Below are 17,058 nucleotides of genomic sequence, written 5' to 3'. Positions count from 1 at the left end.
TTATTCAAGATAAACCTACAAATATCTTTCCACGATTTATGGTATGTGTGCATTTCCAGAACAAATGGACTTCATCAGTTATAAATTTTGAATAAAAAAACAAAAAAGTGGATAACATCGACAAATGATTTTAAATGAAAAGTCTTTAACCTTATTGGCCGAATAGAATTTTTGTGCAGAGTCCAAACTTTTTTCCAGAATATAATTTTAATTACCTTCCCGAAAAGCTATTCCAGGTGATTGCATTCTATTTTTCCATAAAAAATTGAAAAGTAGCAGGGGTGTAAGACAGATCTCTTATAAACAACTGGTTAAAATTTCTTTGTACTTTAAGTATAATTTGGAAAATATTTTAAGTACTACTTTTTTATCCTTATTGATAGAGAACCCCAAGTATGTTCTGTACTTATAACCAGAATGATTGATATCACTGCCAATAGTAATTTGTTTAAATTCAAGTGTATTCCAGAAGCCTTAGGAAATACACAAGATATTTGATCAGATCTTCTAAAAAAGAGAAAGGGAACAGAAAATATAATAGTGCCTGATATAGGAAAGGCACATCATCTTTAAATAACAAAAACTTGCGCCTGTGGGAGCTTGAATGGTATGGTGATAAACTGTGTAAGGAATTAGGGCTGCAAGATATTAGGAGCACATGTGATATGCAATAGCATTGTTAAATATTGTGATGAAGATATTACTTGTGATAGATAGACAAATATTTACGTATACTGTGTTAATGTCTTTCTGCTTTGAGTTCACTGCTAACAAAGACCATGAACAGTGAGTAGCCTTGGCTGACACTGAAAAAGTGAAATGCATTAATTCCATTCAAACAACATGGCTTTATTGAAAAAAATGCACCTAATGTCCCTAATGAAAACACAGCAGAATAGACAGGTGTGTGCCTTTCCAAATAATGTCCAATCCATTTGATTTACCACAGGTCAACTCAAATCAAGCTGTAGAGACATCTCAAAGATGATCAAGAGAAACAGGAGGTACTTGAGCTAAATTTCAAGTGTCATAGCAAGTCTGAATATTTATTTTTTATTTTATTTTATTTTAATTTATTTTCAAAAATCAAAAAATCTGTCTTGTCTTTGTCATTGGGGGTATTGAGTGCTGATTGATGAGGGAAAATTTGATTTGACTCATTTTACTTTATGAATACACTGTTGATCATTGCCAGTTCTAGGTTTTTGGATACAGTTTACTATCAATTTTATATTCGGCTTATTAAATCCATTTTTGTCTTCAATATAGGCACTAGGGCTGAACTATTTTGGGAAAAAATCTAAATGTGATTTTTTGACAGATATTGCGATTTGACTTGCAGTATAATTTTGAAAGTCAAGCTTCAGTCCAGGATTCTCTATATACATGTAAAACGTGATGGAGCATTACCATTTAAGATACCATTGAAATATTAACTGCTCTGTGTACTAATCCAAGGATGAGAATGAAAATATACAAATCCAAAATGTATTTTTCTAACAAAAGATGAACCATATAACAGTTCTGACAGGAGACTAACAGGTACAGAGAGCAAGTAGAGACAGACACAGCTGATTAAAACTACAGGATTCCTTCTGGTAGAAAATACAAAACATAAATACAAAGCTAACTTAATGTTCCCATTTTCTCTTTTCTCTTTTCTCTTCTCTCTCTCTCCTTGACTCAACCTGGTATTCTGCAGCTTTATAATATCAGTGTGGATAATTTTCCCACAGCGAGCCGCCGCTACATAATATGTATAATGGAAAGTATAGTATAGTATAGTACAAAGTTGGCATCTTGGTCACAGCTCAGTTATCTCTCTTACCGGCCTGTTGATGCTGTCAGTCTTTTAACTCGTCATAACACCGGTAGTTTCAGCTTTAGCTGTGTCTGTTTTCCAGTTTACAGCCTGTTGCTCCTGCAGTGCTCTGTGTGTGAACTGTGAGTCTTTGCGATTTGCAAATCACATTTGTTCAAATTGCAGTTGTGGTTTGATTTCGATAAATTGTTCAGGCACCCTTTACTTTAAGCCTGTATATTATCAGCCTTGTTGCAATATTCAAAAGAGCTTCTTTTTCAGTTATTGACAGATTCATGGGAGGTTTTAGGTTTTAAGATAAGTGATGGTAGATTCTCTCCTCATTCTCTTCAGCTATCAATCTTGGTAAAATCAGAATTGTATTCCCTCAGGTACTTAACAGTTTTATGTTTCTAAAGTTCCTATTTAATGCAATACTTTTTTCAGTTTGAGCCTCATTCCAGTACTGCTGAATCAGTCACTTTATTTCAAGTAGTTATGATGAAGATTTTGTCATTGCATTTTTGTTTTTTTGGAAACCAGTCAATAATAAATTCTATAAAAGATCTTGCACTGTTAGACCATACTTTGTCATTCAAAAACTTTTCTCTTTAAATATCTGTATGTAAAAACTAGCAGCCAAGGTAATGCTATCCAAAGTAACTATATGATTAGATAATGTTCAGGTGCTCAGGACCAAGTACAAATAATGTCAGTTTTGTCTGAATTTAGAAGTAAGGAATTACATGTTATCTAGAAGTTTGACTATCTGATTAGTTTCATCTGTCTTCATACAGTGTCATATGTGTAGTAATGGAAATTAATAATATTGCCTCAAGGAAGCATGTTCAGGTAAAACGTATCAGTTCTAGCACAGAACCCTGTGGATCTTCATGACTAACTTTTGTGAGCAATGAAGAGCATTGTTAATATGAACAAATTGAAATCTATCTGATAAATGACTTAAATCAGCCTTATGCAGTCCCCAATTCCAATACCTAATAAATGTTCCTGTCCCTGTAATGAAATCTTGTGGTCAGTGGTGTCGAATGCAACACTAAGATCTAGTAGGACAATTACAGAGCAAAGTACAAGTCCATGAGATGACCATTTGTACCTTTCACCAGTGCTGCTTCTGTGTTAAACTTTAAATCCTGACATACCATTCCTATGCAAATACGGATGGCTCCTCCAGTCCACATGCCGAGGTATCCTTGGGTAATACTGAATCCTGCTTTGCCCCAGTGTGTGAATGTGTTAGAAAGCACTTTGTGTGTTTAAAAACAAGTGCTGAATGAATGTGTGTGTGAATGGGTGAATGTGATCTGTAGTGTGTGAAGCGCACAAGGATTTTACAACTTTAGGGGAGGTTGGATGTTGGTCTATGGTTAGCAAAAACATCTCAAAAGTAGGCTTTTTAAGTTATGGTTTAATTACTACAACCACCATGGGATGCTTCTGGTCCCATTTGAATTTTTGGTACAAAGGCAGTAGACTTTGTCAGTCTCGTCTGGTAGGCCCTTCTATCATTTTTAAGATAGCCTGGCATATTTTGATCACCTCCATTCACACCTGTTGGTTCTTTAGCCTAAGGTTCTAGTGCAGTGCAAATCCATGATTTGTGTCTCCATGATGTCAGAGCACTTTTTCTGTCCCTGGTTAAGTTGCACAATCTGAGTAATGTTTCCTCTCATAGTGCTATTCCAGTTTTCATGAATCAGTGATACCAAGTTGTTGGACAGAATGTTGATCAACCAAGCATGTGTGCAAACAAAGTAAGGAGGGTTGTTAGCGTCTGATTTTCCCCTTCGCTTGGAGGTGGTTTGGTTGGAGTAATGGGCAGATCAAGCAGTTGTCCATGAGGACATTACATCTAACTCTAGAACTGTTGCTAGGCAGGGGTGAAGTATCGTTAGCCAGTCTTGCTGCGTTGCACATGGTCTTTGCTATTCACCACATTTTTTCATCTTGTCAGTGCCTGAACTTGAGATTTTGGGATCACATTTATCACCAAATACTTAAGGTCAAGTTCATAATTGCAGTCTGTTAGAGGCAGGCTATATGTAATTATGTTTTCACTAATAATATTAAACTTGGTAATGGAGCTCAGTTAGAAGAGTGTTAACTGCGCCATCTTGGATCCCCTCGCCTGAGCTTTTTTATCTCCTTTCAGCTGATTGGCTTGTTTTTGAACATCACCCACACAGTTCTGATTAAGTTTTTTGGTGCTGAGTTCTTAATTCATTGGACCTTAATATGTTTTGTTATGTTTCTTAATGATTCATGAATATCCTCTGTGTGTGTGTGTGTGTGTGTATTCCAGAATGCAACAGTGGGCCAGAAGGGAGGCAGAGTATGTGATCCAGCAGAGAGAGAAGGAGGGGCTTCCTCTCATAGATGAGAACTACTATGACCCAAATAAGATTGTTCTGCCCTCAGCTGGAGAAGAGTAGGATGTCCCAACATCCACTTAATGTATTTTGTGATTATTGTATTCCTTCATAATCTAATAAATGATGTTCTTGGTGAATTGTGATTTTGTTATGTATGGACAGTTACTTTGGAACAGACATTTTATGGACCCTTTCAGAGTGTGACCCAGTGCTGGGTACTGAAGACACATTGTGATCAGTACTGAAGAGGAATTCTGGTTTGATACCTAGCCCTAGAAATACAGAAAAAGTGAACTCTGGTTTTCTGCATTGATTGGTCAGTTGGTAATTATCTGATCTTCATCTAGGTCACAAGTAGAAACACTATGTGCTTAAGCTAGTAACACAATTAAAATCTTCTGCGTCTTTAATGTACATATCCATTCAGAGTCCTGGTGGAGGAAAGTGAATGTGCTGATGTACTGTGATAAGTGTCCTGTATCACTTCCAGTTGCCAGTGTGTCAGAGATATGATGAAAGTTTCTGAAACTATCCAGTGTGTAACTGTCACTGCAGCAACAGGTGTTGGTGGTGTTCCTCAGCTCTCCATTAGTGTGACTCCTCACACCTCCCCTTAATCTCTGAAAATTTAAATACTATGGCATCTAAGCCACAGTATTTAGTACTATGGCATACGTTGGAGACGGCATAGCTAGCAAAACCTATAGTAACTTGCAGTCAAGCAAGAGAAGCGCCAATGCTTATACGAGGTATGGCTATTAAAAAATAAAACTGCTTATGAGGATAAAACCATGTGGTTCACAGTCACACCGAGTGTTATATATTAAAGATTGGGTATTCACACACAACTGCTGTAAATTTCCGATAAGTGACATCTTTAGTTCACTGCTAGCTACTGATTGAAGTGCATGTGTTTTTGCTAAAGCATCAGAAAATTATTAACTTAAAAGTTAATAATTAACTTGAAATTTTTGGTGAAATTGAACAAAACAGCAGCCCAGTCTTTTTGTACGTTGTATGAGGAACACTGCATGTCACATGCACGTGTGTTTGAATGGCAGATTTTGTGAAGGCATAGAGGATGTCCAAGACACTGAACATTCTGGGAATCCGTGCACGTCAAAAACTTGAAAACATTAAACAAATTGAACAAATTGTTCGAAATTATCAACGACTCAGTATAAGAATGATAGCAGGGAGGAGGGACTTCCGGGAGGCCTCCTGACCAAAGCAAAATAAAACTGCCCCAAAGTTAGAATGAAATGAAGTTAGTGCTAGTTAGTCTATATCTGAAATATCTAGAAGAGGGCGAGGAGGCCACCGAAAAACAGACATGGCAAAGAAAGGCTTCACATGGGGAAATTGGAACATCAGCCAGACGGAGGGAATATGTGGAGGCATGGAGGGTCATGAAGGAAAGCAACATAAGGTTCCAAACTCTCTACCTACCCTGGCGGAGAGTCTTCCATGAAGACATGACAACAACTTAAAACAACAAAGCACCACGACCCTGCTGAAAAAACCAGCATAGACCAGCATAGCTGGTTACCAGCATTACCAGCATATGTTGTGTTTTGGTGCTGGTATGCTGGTCCAATTCAACAAGCAATAAGAAAATTCCAATAAATTATTTACACCATTAACTACATTAAAGTTAAGGATACATAAAACTTCTTTTGCTCACACTGTCACTCTTTCAGTGGGGTTTTTTTGTTTGTTAATGTCCATTATTTTCTCTGTTATATACCACCCAGCCTTTCCCCATCTGGCCTGCAGCTCTGTCGCTTCCAGGTTTTTGCCAGAAAGCCACTCCCTGAAGCAGACTGAAAAGAAATACAGATGGACAAGTACCTGAATATTAAATGTGGGTGGGTTTTAAAAGATTAATCTACATGAGCATGATCAGGGTTACCTACTGTATTGTTACTTGTGTATACAGTACCAATCAAAAGTTTGAACAGACCTTCTAATTCAATTACTTTTCTTTATTTTTATAATTTTCTATATTGTAGATTAATATTGAAGACATCACAACTATGAAGGAAAACATATGGAATTACGTAGTGAACAAAAGACAAAAAGTAAATGTGAATTAATGTATAAAGTAATAAAAAACAAAGACAAACTACTGAATATGAGGGTGTGTCAAAACTTTTGACTGGCACTGTATGTGTTTGTAAAAGTGAAGAATTTTTAAGTTTTATCTATCACGTATCCTAAGAAGTTTGATAAATATCAAGGTCAAGGGTTCTGCAGAAAATAGTAACTCTGTTTTGTAAGAGTATGTGAATGCAGTGATATCAAATAACAAATAACTCAGTCCTTAGCAACCCACAAGAGCACATGGCTAATGCTACCAAAAATGCCATACCTTTCAATGATTGGAGCTTCTCTGGGGTCAAAGGCTGCCTGGTGGTTTTTGTGGGGGGACACTCCTTCCAGATTGACACAGCCAACTCCTTCACAAACATAGTCTCGGGTGTGATTTTTAATCCTGGCCACATCTCCTTCCAAGTGAATCTGACAAAAAACACACACACAGTAATACACACAAAAGTCAAAAACAACTACACACAAAAGTGTAATTAGGGTATGAACCAATGATGGAGAGGTCTTCTTTGTAAAGATACTCAGCATATGCATTGCATATGCACTGAGAATCAAACTTTGTCTTTAACTCTTATGGCATAAGCTTATTATTACATCCTTCCCAGAAATATGTGAAAAAATTAAGATATGATAACTTTCTTGCTGGATGCTAGCCCAACATGAATGAAGTTCCTTGAGTTTGAGTTACAATGCCTGATCCTGTGTGAATAAGCCCTAAGGTTCTTAAAATAACAATAAATGTGAATGTAAATACACAAAATAAACTAACCAGTAATGTTAATCCTGACACAGTGTGTGAGTATACCGTGAGCACGTGGCTTGTTAAGATCTTAATGATTGATGCTGGCCAGCTGCCAAATTACCACATGCTTCCAACAATTTAGGTTATTTCACATCACACGAAGTGAATAATGTAATATTAATACAAGAAGAATAGTCAGCGATATTGAAATATAGATTCAAGTCTTTTAAGCTTCATGTGTACTTATATGTGAACTATGCAAATCCAGTCATTTTTCCTCTGTTTTACTAACCCTCCTCTCGGCTGTGTGCAGCTGTTTTCAATGAAGCTGTTGAGAAATTATTCAGTGGAGCAGTGGATTATCATAAACGCGTTACGATGCGTGTATTTGTGTAGTATTATCTGTCATAGACAAGAGATTATGGGTTACAGGGTGAGTTTTGGTGCCCTCAAGATGAGAGCTGGGACACCGGGTTGGATGTCGTTAACAAGACCTAAAATTAGGCTTTTCAAAAACTAAAGCTGATACGTGGCCTTGGCCCACCGCCTATACATACCAGGTCAAAAATGCACATAAATCTGTCTTTGTCTACAACAGATTGTATTTTATTTGAAATGAGAAAGAAAAACTGAACCTGTTTCATTAACCTACATGTAGGCATAATTGATCCGTAACATGTAATCTTTATCAAAGTCACTATGATAAACAAATACACTCTGCCCAGCATCAGTGAAATATTTGTTGGAAGCGAGGCAAATCTCATTTTGTTCAAAGGTTGAACAGTCACCATATTTAATATATGAGTGTAAGAGGTTAGAAATATTCTTGTTTGAATTAACTGCTAGCTCCAAAGATTTGCAGAGTTTGAATATGAGTTGGTAATTAGGCCTGAATAAATATTACATTTGGCTTTTCTCACAGATGTTGTGCATTTATTTCTAAGTTGTCTAAATTTTGACCACTGCGCTGGATCTCCAGAATGTCTTGCACGATACCAGGCTCTGTTCCTTCCTTTAAATAAAGCTGATAATCGGGTCATTACATAAAATGTCAGTTAAAAGGCCAAGATCATCAAAATGTCTTCTGTTTCAGCGGCATAGATACCCATGTTATATGCCAGGTAGGCAGAATATACAAAATCAATACACGTGCCATAGTTGAGGGATAAATTGTTTTCAAGTTACAATGTTGACTGATATTCACTAATTAAACAAATATAAGTCAACGAGAAAAGCTTCCACCAGAAGTGTCCTCACAATTTTTGTTATTTACATTTTTTTGCATGTGTTTCCGGGCCTAACAGTGGAGGGGACCTGAGAGTGGAGGCTACAACGGGAGGGTCTGCACAGTGGAGGCCTGAAGGCAGACTCTACTGCCCTTGTGAGGCTAAATGGTAAATGTTAATGGACTGTACTTATACACCGCTTTTCTAGTCATATCGACCACTCAAAGCGCTTCACACTACATGTCACATTCACCTATTCACACACATCATACAACACTTATTCTGTACATAAGCGCTCTCTAACGCATTCATACACACCGATGCACACACATCGGGGGTGATATGGGGTTCAGTATCTTGCCCAACGACACTTTGGCATGCGGACTGGAAGACCTCCTGAGCCACAGCCGCCCCCTGAACATAATATATTAGGTATATATTATAATATATCAATATATCAATAAAAACAATTAAGCTTGAGAACAAAGGCTGACAAGTCATCAATGAATGCAAGGCAAAACCACAAAATCAGAATATCTATATTCAGTTTTGACTTTAATTTTACACATCACACAGCATCCACTATGAGGTAGCAAGGATCCCCGGTCCTGAGACACGCGTAGAGTGCCCACACACAGCCCTGACGTCACCAAGAGAAAAGTTATTTTTCTAGGCTTTGGGAAAGATTTATGAGGATTAAAACTCCATGACTTAAAAATATCCTATATATATGGAGTAATAAATGACTATGTTTATAGCTGGAGGTGTCCTGTCAATAATTTCACAGGCATCTCTGTCCTTATAATGGTGGCCTGTGGTAAAAATACTTCTTGGGCCGGAGGGAATTTTTCACTGCAGTACCGCGAGTGGCCACTGGAAAAAAATGATGCAAGGCTGAGCGGCGGCACTGTATCCACTTCTTATAATCCATCCATGGTTCAAACTCTGAGCCTTCTTGCTGTAAGGCGACAGTGCTAGTCACCGAATCACCGTGACGCCCTCTTATCACTATCACCAATCTGCATTTTCCCGCTAGAGAAGCCTATCGTGGTCTACATGTCAAACCCACCCTCTGCAGTCTCACTTGTATTAAATCGTTTTTATTACATCCGCTATTCCGTGGACACCTGAACGCAGCAGAGGTACGTCTTTGCAGTGCGCATGACTACTGTGCTGAAAGCGGGAAGCTGGCTCAAAATACAGACATGTTGTAGAAGTTACTCTGCTGTAACTACTGTGCACTTCGGCTAAAACAGTCACTATTGAATGATAACTTTACTACTCTTCACCCATTTGAAAGTGCCTAACAGCGAACTTGGAGTTAAGAAGAATTTTTGTGATTTTAAATACTATGTTAGTAAATACGATTGCTGACTCAAGCTAGGAGACACATTATGCCTTCACTGAATCTACATGGAGTGGCAGTGGATTTCCCTTTCCCCCCATATGACTGTCAGAAAGACTACATGACCAAAGTGATTGAATGTCTTCAGAAGGTAAGTAGTTACAGTAACGTTACTAATGAAAATAAATTATACAACCATAACACTGTTGAGCTGCCACGGGTTATTAGTTTTGCATTTCGGTACACAGATTCGAACCTCCCAGATAAATAACTCATCATCGTAACGTTAAAACACAAAGACGACTCTTTCCAGTCGAACTAACGTAAACAATGGGCTACAGTCTAATTTTCATCCAAACGAGCCGTCCTCCGAGCTGGAGAAGTAACGTCGGTCTCTGAGCAGCCAGCTGTGAGATGAGCCGGTTGAGGCAGATGGCCATCCACCCTGAGTCCGGTTCTGCTTGACGTTTCTGCCTCTTAAAAGGAAGTTTTTCCTTGCCACTGTCGCCTAGGGCTTGATCATGGTGGGAACTGTTGGGTCTCTCTTTGAAAATTTTAGAAGATAAAGAATACGGTGTAGACTGTTCTAGAGTCCCAGTCTAAACGTTTTCCTTGTCACTGTCGCCTAGTGCTGTTCATGGTGGGATTTGTTGGGTCTCTCTCTGTAAACACCATATTTTAAAGAGTCTGGTCTAGACCTGCTCTATATGAAAAGTGCTTTGAGATGACTTTTGTTGTGATTCGGCGCTATGTTAATAAAACTGAATTGAACTGAGTATGCAGGGACCATCTACAAAATTCAGTACCGAAAAGAGATGTTACAAAAATATTCATAACTTTACTCTTATACATTTTAGTGTCACTATACACATTACTACAACTGTTTTTTGGGAAGAAAGCATTTTCCATCATTTTGGGATATTTTATTTGGAATATTCAGTAACTTTAATACATTGTGGAGTTACCAAAATTAACTTCCAGTTGGTCTCCTGGTGGTTATACTACAACACTTTGTTTGGAAAAATGTGCTTTTTCATGATTTTGGAGAATTTATATCGTGAGTAATATTCAATATTCACTACACTGTAAAAGAGTGAAATATAAGAGTGACTTGTGGGGTGTAAAGTTTCAGCGTGATATCAATTCAGTGGACAACGATTCAATGTTTGCTGATATCACAAAGTCAGCTTCAATAAGCTTTTGATTCAATTTGATTCAGGAGCCAGCGATTGATAAGAGATGATATCATCTTCTGATTTAACACAATCACTTCCATTCATATCAAATCACAACGAGCAACTAAAATATCATTTGGCATTTTTATTCCTGAGCTCAACCAGACATTTAAATGAATAACAATCTTCTCTTTCAATAAAATTAGACCTCCTATTCACTGTAATATCCTACATTCTGATATTTTGAGCTTTAAATGTTTAGACCAGGACTCTAGAACAGTCTACACCGTATTCTTTATCTTCTAAAATTTTCAAAGAGAGACCCAACAGTTCCCACCATGATCAAGCACTAGGCGACAGTGCACAAGGAAAAAAGGACAAGGAAAAACTTCCTTTTAAGAGGCAGAAACCTTGAGCGGAACTGGACTCAGGGTGGGCGGCCATCTGCCTTGACCAGTTGGGTTTAGACAGAGAGACTATAATAATAATAATAATGATAGCTTTAGGAATAATAATGACAGAACAGTAAAACGTTAATAGCAATAACACTACCATAAACACTAATAAATTGTAAATGTTGTAACAACATCCATTGAGCTGGCTCGTGCGAGCAGCAGGAGACTCTACAGCTCCGGAGGCAGAGAACCTGCAGTAAGTGTCAGAGAGAAAGAGAGAAGAACAGCCTAGGCACTAATGTGCTTGAGGGAAAAAACACACAGTGTGATGAGTGATGCAGCGATTTTAAGACACAGATACAGTAATCTCGTTGGCAGGACTCGCATCAGCAGCCCCGGTACCCCATACTCCTGCAGTACCCCCCCACAGGATCCCTTGGGGGACACGGTCATAGGCCTTTTCCAAGTCTACAAAACACATGTAGACTGGCTGGTCAAATTCCCATGACTCCCTCAGCAATCCTGCAAGAGTGAAAAGCTGGTCCACTGTTCTGCGGCTAGGACGAAATCTGCATTGTTCCTCCTGAATCCGAGGTTCGACAATCCGTTTGAGCCTCCTTTCCAGCACCCTGGAGTAAACTTTCCCAGGGAGGCTGAGTAGTGTGATACCCCGATAATTGATTTTGATGTTGCACTTTGTAGATCCCTGTGCACTAGTCTCACCGCTGGCTGCTCAGAGAGGTTGATGTTATTTCTTCAGCTTGGAGGATGGATGGAAAATTTGGTTATAGCGAATGAGTTACTGATTTGGGAGTTTCGAATCTGTAAATATCTTTCCAACTTTACCGAACTGTAATGTTTCTCAGCTCAGGATGGTCAGTATACAGTTGTAAAAAAAAAAAGAAACTTAATTTTTGCTTTGTTAGAAATAAATGCCCCATCATTTTTTACAGTCCCCTGTGTGATAGACATTTGATGATGTGAGTAAATCTCAGTGTTCGCCATTATAATTGTTAATATAGTGCGTTCATTATTATAATATGATAATAATAATAACAATAATAATAATAATAATAATAATAACAATAATCTTCCACCAGAACACACCTCAAAGCACAAGAGCTGCTAGGCCTACATGTAAGGCTTGGGATTTTATATAAATTTACAGCTGCTTTGTGGATCAACAGGTACTGGAAGTAGCAGAATAATGAACTTGGGAAACATGTCTGTCTGTTTGTTCCAGAAGGTGAATGGCATTCTGGAGAGTCCCACAGGCACTGGTAAAACCCTGTGCCTGCTGTGTGCCACCTTGGCTTGGAGGGAACACTTCAAGGACACCATCTCTGCCCGTAAGGTAGCAGAGAGGCTGGGTGGAGAGGAGATGTTCACAAACACACCCCTGTCGTCCTGGGGAACAGCTGCTACAGATGGCAACACACCAAGTATGGACATATCAGGGCCAGGACTGTCCCTGGCACAGAATGCAAGGAAACTTTTGTTTTTGCAGAGATTATTATTATTAATCCGTTCACAAAATCACATTTTTGAGGGCTTTAGGATGCTCGGAAACTCACCAAAATTGGCAAATACCTGACCTGGTGAAAATTACATTATTCTTCAGTGACTGGGCTTGGGCGTGGTCAGTGGGCTCCACATCACCCCCAAATGCAGGCCATGGTGGAAAAAAAGGTTCTTGGATTTTCATTAAATTTGGTGAGGTCATTGCTCTCATCATTATGAACATACTACATTCTTAAAATAATTTTTGAGGCCTTTAGGATGCGCAAAAACTCACAAAACTTTGCACCTATTTTCTCTCCTTTCATTTGATACCACAATTGGCTATGGATGTGATATAGCAGCTCTCTGGCGCTCCCTAATTACTGACAACCTAAACAAAGATGATTATAAAGGAACACATTTCTGTAGGTAGCCCACAAAAGAGGAAATGTTGCATATATTTGCAACAATCACACCCATTAACACAAAACTTTACACAACAGACCCTTAGGGTCTCTGAAAAAAAAAATTGGTGTCAATCGGCCACTAGATAGCGCTTTTGTTGCAAAATATTGAAATATGCTGAAATAATTTTCTCAAACTACACTGTAGGCTTTGGCATGTATCACCTATGTCCTCTCATGATGAAACTTTATTAAAGGAGTTTTGGCACCCCAGAGGTGCAAAAGCTTAAAATGAAAAACTTGTACTTATGCATCTGAAGAGATGTCATATCTTTACATATTTCTGGTCCAGCTTTTGACAGTGGTTTGCCGTACCACACTGACATTATAGAAATTTGTTGCATATTTGCCATTAGGTGGTGCTGTTACACAAAGTTGAAGAAACGTTTCATCTTTGGGAGTAAAGTTTTTTCCAATCTCTGTGTTGCTCTAAACCTGTGACTTGTATCAGGCCTGTGGATATGCAGGTCTGACTTGCCTTGATGTGATGGCTACCGGGCGCGATTTATTGTACCTGCCTACAGGTGTGCTATTTGGTTTGGATTTGAAATTGATTGAATAATTTCTCACATAAGCAGTAAAATCTGTTTAATAAACCAGGGAGCACTGGAAGTGAGCCATTTTTAAGTTGTTGAGAAAATTCCTCTCATGTCATGACTCAGTCTATAGAAATAATTTTCTTCCTTAATGGTGCAGAGCAAAACAAAATATTAGGCAGCAGAATTCTCATTATTTGAGGTGTCAGTGGGACAATAGGTTTTGAAATCCATCTTTGATTCAACTTACTGCTGTTCCTCAAGTGTTATTGCTCCCTCTTTGAACTAGGGCTGCATGGCCAAAATGATAACAGTAAAACATTTTTTAATTAAAAGATCATTTACATTCACATTTCTCTCCTGCTTCCTGTTTCACATGCGTCTCCATGCATGTGTCTGCACACAGGAGTGGAAAAGCTGTAGAGGAGATGGGTTGACAGCTCGCCACTAAGAATAAGAAAAGCTCTGACAAGTGTTGTAAGTCTCTGTAAATCATAGATGACAGATGCCGACCCTGAACGTCAGAAAGTCAGTCCAAATTATCAGCCTTTTATTACGCGCGCTATTTTCTAACGGTAATTTTGCTGGCAGGGGAGGCAAGCTGTATTTTTTCAGGTGGTTTAACAAGTTAACAAGTCTCATGCATTCTCTGCATATGATTTGTCCTTGTTTAACATCTCTTGAAACACTTCCAAACAACAGATGATGATTGTTTTAGAGGGACTAGCTCTTCTCCTTCTGCTACAGACATCTGATTTTCATTTTGTCTATCTGCTCTGTTGTTACTTTTGTACTCTGAACTGCCGCTGCAGGGTGCACATGCAGCTGTGGTGGCTGGCTTTTCATGAAGTGCTTAATTAGATATGCAGCAAGGTTTCTATGAGCAGAGAATGTGATTAAAGTGTTGATATTGCATACAATCGAGTTTGTTTAATTGTGGGAAGTCAAAATTGTGATTGATATATATATAGATATGCAGCCCTTCTGTGCACCAGGTGCCAAACATAGCCAAGCATTTTAAACAGTCTATCTGTAAACGTTATGTCCTGTCATGTCTGAGTGAAGTCATAATGAACATTTATGTAACAGATGTGTGTCTAATTTGCTATTTTGGATGCCATAATGGGTTAATATACGATGTATGGCTATTAAATAACGACACTAATGCTATAATACAATTATGTTGAACAGAAATATTTTGTAATGAAATGTCTTTTTCCTTCAGTATACCCTTTCTGCATCAACACACCGCTGCATTTGGGTCTTCCACTGATCAAAGCAGTGCAGTAGGTCTTCTTCGGACAGTTGTCTCAGAAACTCTATCGTTCTTTTCTTCACTTCTGACACAGACTCAAAACGTGTTCCTTTGAGCACAGATTTGATCTTAGGAAAAAGGAAAAAATCACACGGTGTTAGGTGAATGGGGATAAAGTGCTCCTCTTTCAGGAGTCAGAAGTTTTGGGAAAACCGAATCGTCGATCATTTTGAATAATTTCTTGAATTTGTTGAATGTTTTCAGAGGTTTTTTTACGTGTGTGGGCGCCCAGAGTGTTCATCGTCCTGGACATCCTCTCTGCCTTCACAAATCTTTTGTGCAATTCAAACACATGAATACAGTGTTCCTCACAATGTACAAAAAGAGTCACCAAAGATTTAAAGTTAATGCGTTGCTCAGATTTTAAGTGAATCATTTTCTGACACCTTAGCAAAAACACATGCGTTTCAGTAGCTAGCAGTGAACTAAATGTCACTTATTGGAAACTTACAGCAGTTGTGCGTGAATACCTGACCTTTAATATATAGTGCTAGGTGTGACTGTGAACCACATGGTTTTATCCTCATAAGCGCAGTCTCGTTATTTAATAGCCATACCTTGTATGTTTAAAGATCAAATGAAGAAGCTTGTCTGTAGAGGATGCATTTAAATGGAAAAGCCTATAACAGCCTATATCCCCGTTTTACCGGGACAGAATTAGTTATACACTTGAGAAACTGTACTTGACTGACTACTACATCACTGTGATATAATGCTTAATGTAACTCTATGAAATATATTGTAATTATTGTGTGTTCTCATTGTCTCCCAGTCTACTACACTGATGTCCCCAAGATCATATACGCATCCAGGACACACTCTCAGCTTGCACAGGTTATCAGTGAGTTGAAGAATACTTCATACAGGTAAACTATATTATCTAATCACAGGGTGTTATAAATATTCTTTAATGTATGATTACTGTAGATTTGTATGGTTGACAGGATTGAATATACTTTGGACAAGGTTTCTCATGAAATTTTGCCATTGTTAGGATCAGATCAGTTAACTACAGAATGTATGAGACATTTAAACTCAGGATAGTAATTCTTCAGTTATTTGGATGTTCTATTGATCTTTAAAAACCTTTAAATTGTTTAACATTGACCTTAAGGCTTTATCATGTTTCTGCAGATGCAGCTTAATGTTTAGAGGTATTTTCTCAGAGCGTGCAGTCATGTGAAAATAATGTACACCCTCTTTGAATTCTATAGTTTTACTTATCAGGACATAATATAAAGTCATCTGGTCCTTTCCAGGTTTTAAAATTGTTTAAATCTCAACTTTAGGTGTAAATCAGCACAGAACAGATTCCACTGTGTCATTATTTATTTAACAAAATGAAGCCAAAATGGAGAAGCCATGTGTGAAAAACTCATTCAGTAGCTTGTAGAACCACCTTTAGCAGCAGTAACTTGAAGTAATGGTATTCTCTATGACTTTATCTTATGACTTTATCTTAAAAGGTTTACCAAAATCAGGGGCTGCAAGAACAGGAGCAGAGCAAATCAGTTTCTGTACAGAAGTGAAAGCAGCTTCACAGTTGGTAGACCAGACAAAAGGAACATTTTTCTTCAAGAGGTTAGTCAGTGGAGCCACCACAGTGGAAAAATTGCAGCAAAAACTGCGATAATATCCCAAGAACCCAAGAAACTGCATCAATTCTTTTCTGGATCTTGGCACAGGATATTTATGAATTGCCTTCACCTTAGCCTACAGGACAAACTTCACCCTGGCTTACTACCTTGCCAAGATAAGTCACTGTTGCTTTAGCTTTTAACTCACACTTTGCCATATTGATAGTTAAGTTTGTTTCTGTCAACCTGTCAAACACTACATTTAGACGCTGAACATGAGCCTCCCTTGTGTCACTGAACACCACAACATCGTCCAAATATGCTGTGCAGCCTGTCTTTCCAGCTAGCACCTTATTTATAAGGCACTGAAACGTTGCTGGGGCATTTCTCAACCCGAAAAACATCACAGAATAGGAAAACAAGTCCCGTGATGTGATAAAAGATTAAATTTCCTTGGCTCTTGCAGTTAAACCCGTCACC

The 17,058-nt window shown here is 38.3% G+C and overlaps 1 protein-coding gene across 1 annotated transcript; it reads left to right on the top strand.

The window, feature by feature from the left end:
* Positions 1–4,640: 4,640 nt before the first annotated feature.
* On the top strand, positions 4,641–15,867 carry LOC108891592 (regulator of telomere elongation helicase 1-like; the record flags this gene model as incomplete). The annotated part of the gene is made up of 4 exons (XM_018688777.2): positions 4,641–6,058; positions 8,350–9,767; positions 12,430–12,628; positions 15,774–15,867. Coding segments are annotated over exons 2-4 (395 nt in total), but the record flags the coding sequence as incomplete, so codon positions are not given.
* Between the last annotated feature and the right edge of the window lie 1,191 nt (positions 15,868–17,058).

This window comes from Lates calcarifer, unplaced genomic scaffold (assembly GCF_001640805.2).
Source record: "Lates calcarifer isolate ASB-BC8 unplaced genomic scaffold, TLL_Latcal_v3 _unitig_2005_quiver_3343, whole genome shotgun sequence".
Taxonomy (NCBI): Eukaryota; Metazoa; Chordata; class Actinopteri; family Centropomidae; genus Lates; species Lates calcarifer.
The sequence above is the reverse complement of the archived record's forward strand: the minus strand, read 5'-3'. Positions and strand labels throughout refer to the sequence as shown.